Consider the following 905-nt stretch of genomic DNA (forward strand, 5'->3'; position numbering starts at 1 on the left):
TATTCATCAGTCAACAGGACAGTGAGCCGTATTTGTGATTCTGCAGTGACGCATCAAGTTTATTTGCAGAATAAAGGATTTACAAGACAAACTCCATGTGGAATCTGTACAAAGCACAGAAGGGCAGCGTTGGGTTAAACGTCTGTGAATAAATAACACTGGGACCAGATATTGTTTTATAAGGATTTTTATATGAGCATGTTTAATCTAGCGTGTGTGTGCGCTTGTGTGTTTCCCATACCTCCCTCTGCCAAACGGGATTAATGGTATTGCAGACGATGCCTGATCTCTTCTCCTGGCCGTGGTGAGGCAGAGCAGGGAAGATGCTGTGCTTGCCGGGGTGGATGGCGATCTTCAGGTAGGGGTCGGGGTTGAAGAACATGCCTTTCTTCAGACCGGTGGCTTGGAAATCTGAAAACAACATAAAAAAGAGGGATGAATTACAACAGAACAGAACTGAATTAAAAGAAACAGCACAGAAAGACAAAGACCAGCATATAAAGTAGGGGATTTAGCAGAACACAATAGAACAGAATGTAACAGAATAGAATATATCAGCAAAAAAACAGTATAGAACAGAAAACAGAACAGAAAAAAATAAACAAAACAGTATTGAACAAAAACAGTACAGAACAAAATAAACAGAGCAAAATAAAACAGAATAAAACAAAACAGAAAAGAATAACAAATAAATAAACAAAACAGAATAAAACAAAATAAACAAAACAAAACAGAAAAGAACAAAATAAACTTATCAAAACTGAACAGTCCAGAACAAAACAGAATAGGACAAAATAAACAAAACAAAATAAACAAAATTAAACAAAACTGAACAGACCTAAATAAAACAGAATAGAACAAAATAAACAATGGCAGGGAAATAATCAGGGTATCTTCCGTCCAAT

The 905-nt window shown here is 35.9% G+C and overlaps 1 protein-coding gene across 1 annotated transcript in view; it reads right to left on the reverse strand.

Moving 5' to 3' along the window:
- Positions 1-411, reverse strand: part of LOC107576258 (E3 ubiquitin-protein ligase HECW1-like) — a gene marked incomplete at its 5' end in the record, with an annotated part of 12,839 nt that extends 12,428 nt beyond the window's left edge. The window contains one exon of the mRNA XM_016262475.1: positions 242-411. Within this exon, the coding sequence (XP_016117961.1) occupies positions 242-411 (170 nt within the window). The remainder of the gene's footprint in view (positions 1-241) is intronic.
- Positions 412-905: the final 494 nt, after the last annotated feature.

The sequence above is a fragment of the Sinocyclocheilus grahami genome, unplaced genomic scaffold (assembly GCF_001515645.1).
Source record: "Sinocyclocheilus grahami isolate Dianchi unplaced genomic scaffold, SAMN03320097.WGS_v1.1 scaffold3409.1, whole genome shotgun sequence".
Lineage (NCBI taxonomy): Eukaryota > Metazoa > Chordata > Actinopteri > Cypriniformes > Cyprinidae > Sinocyclocheilus > Sinocyclocheilus grahami.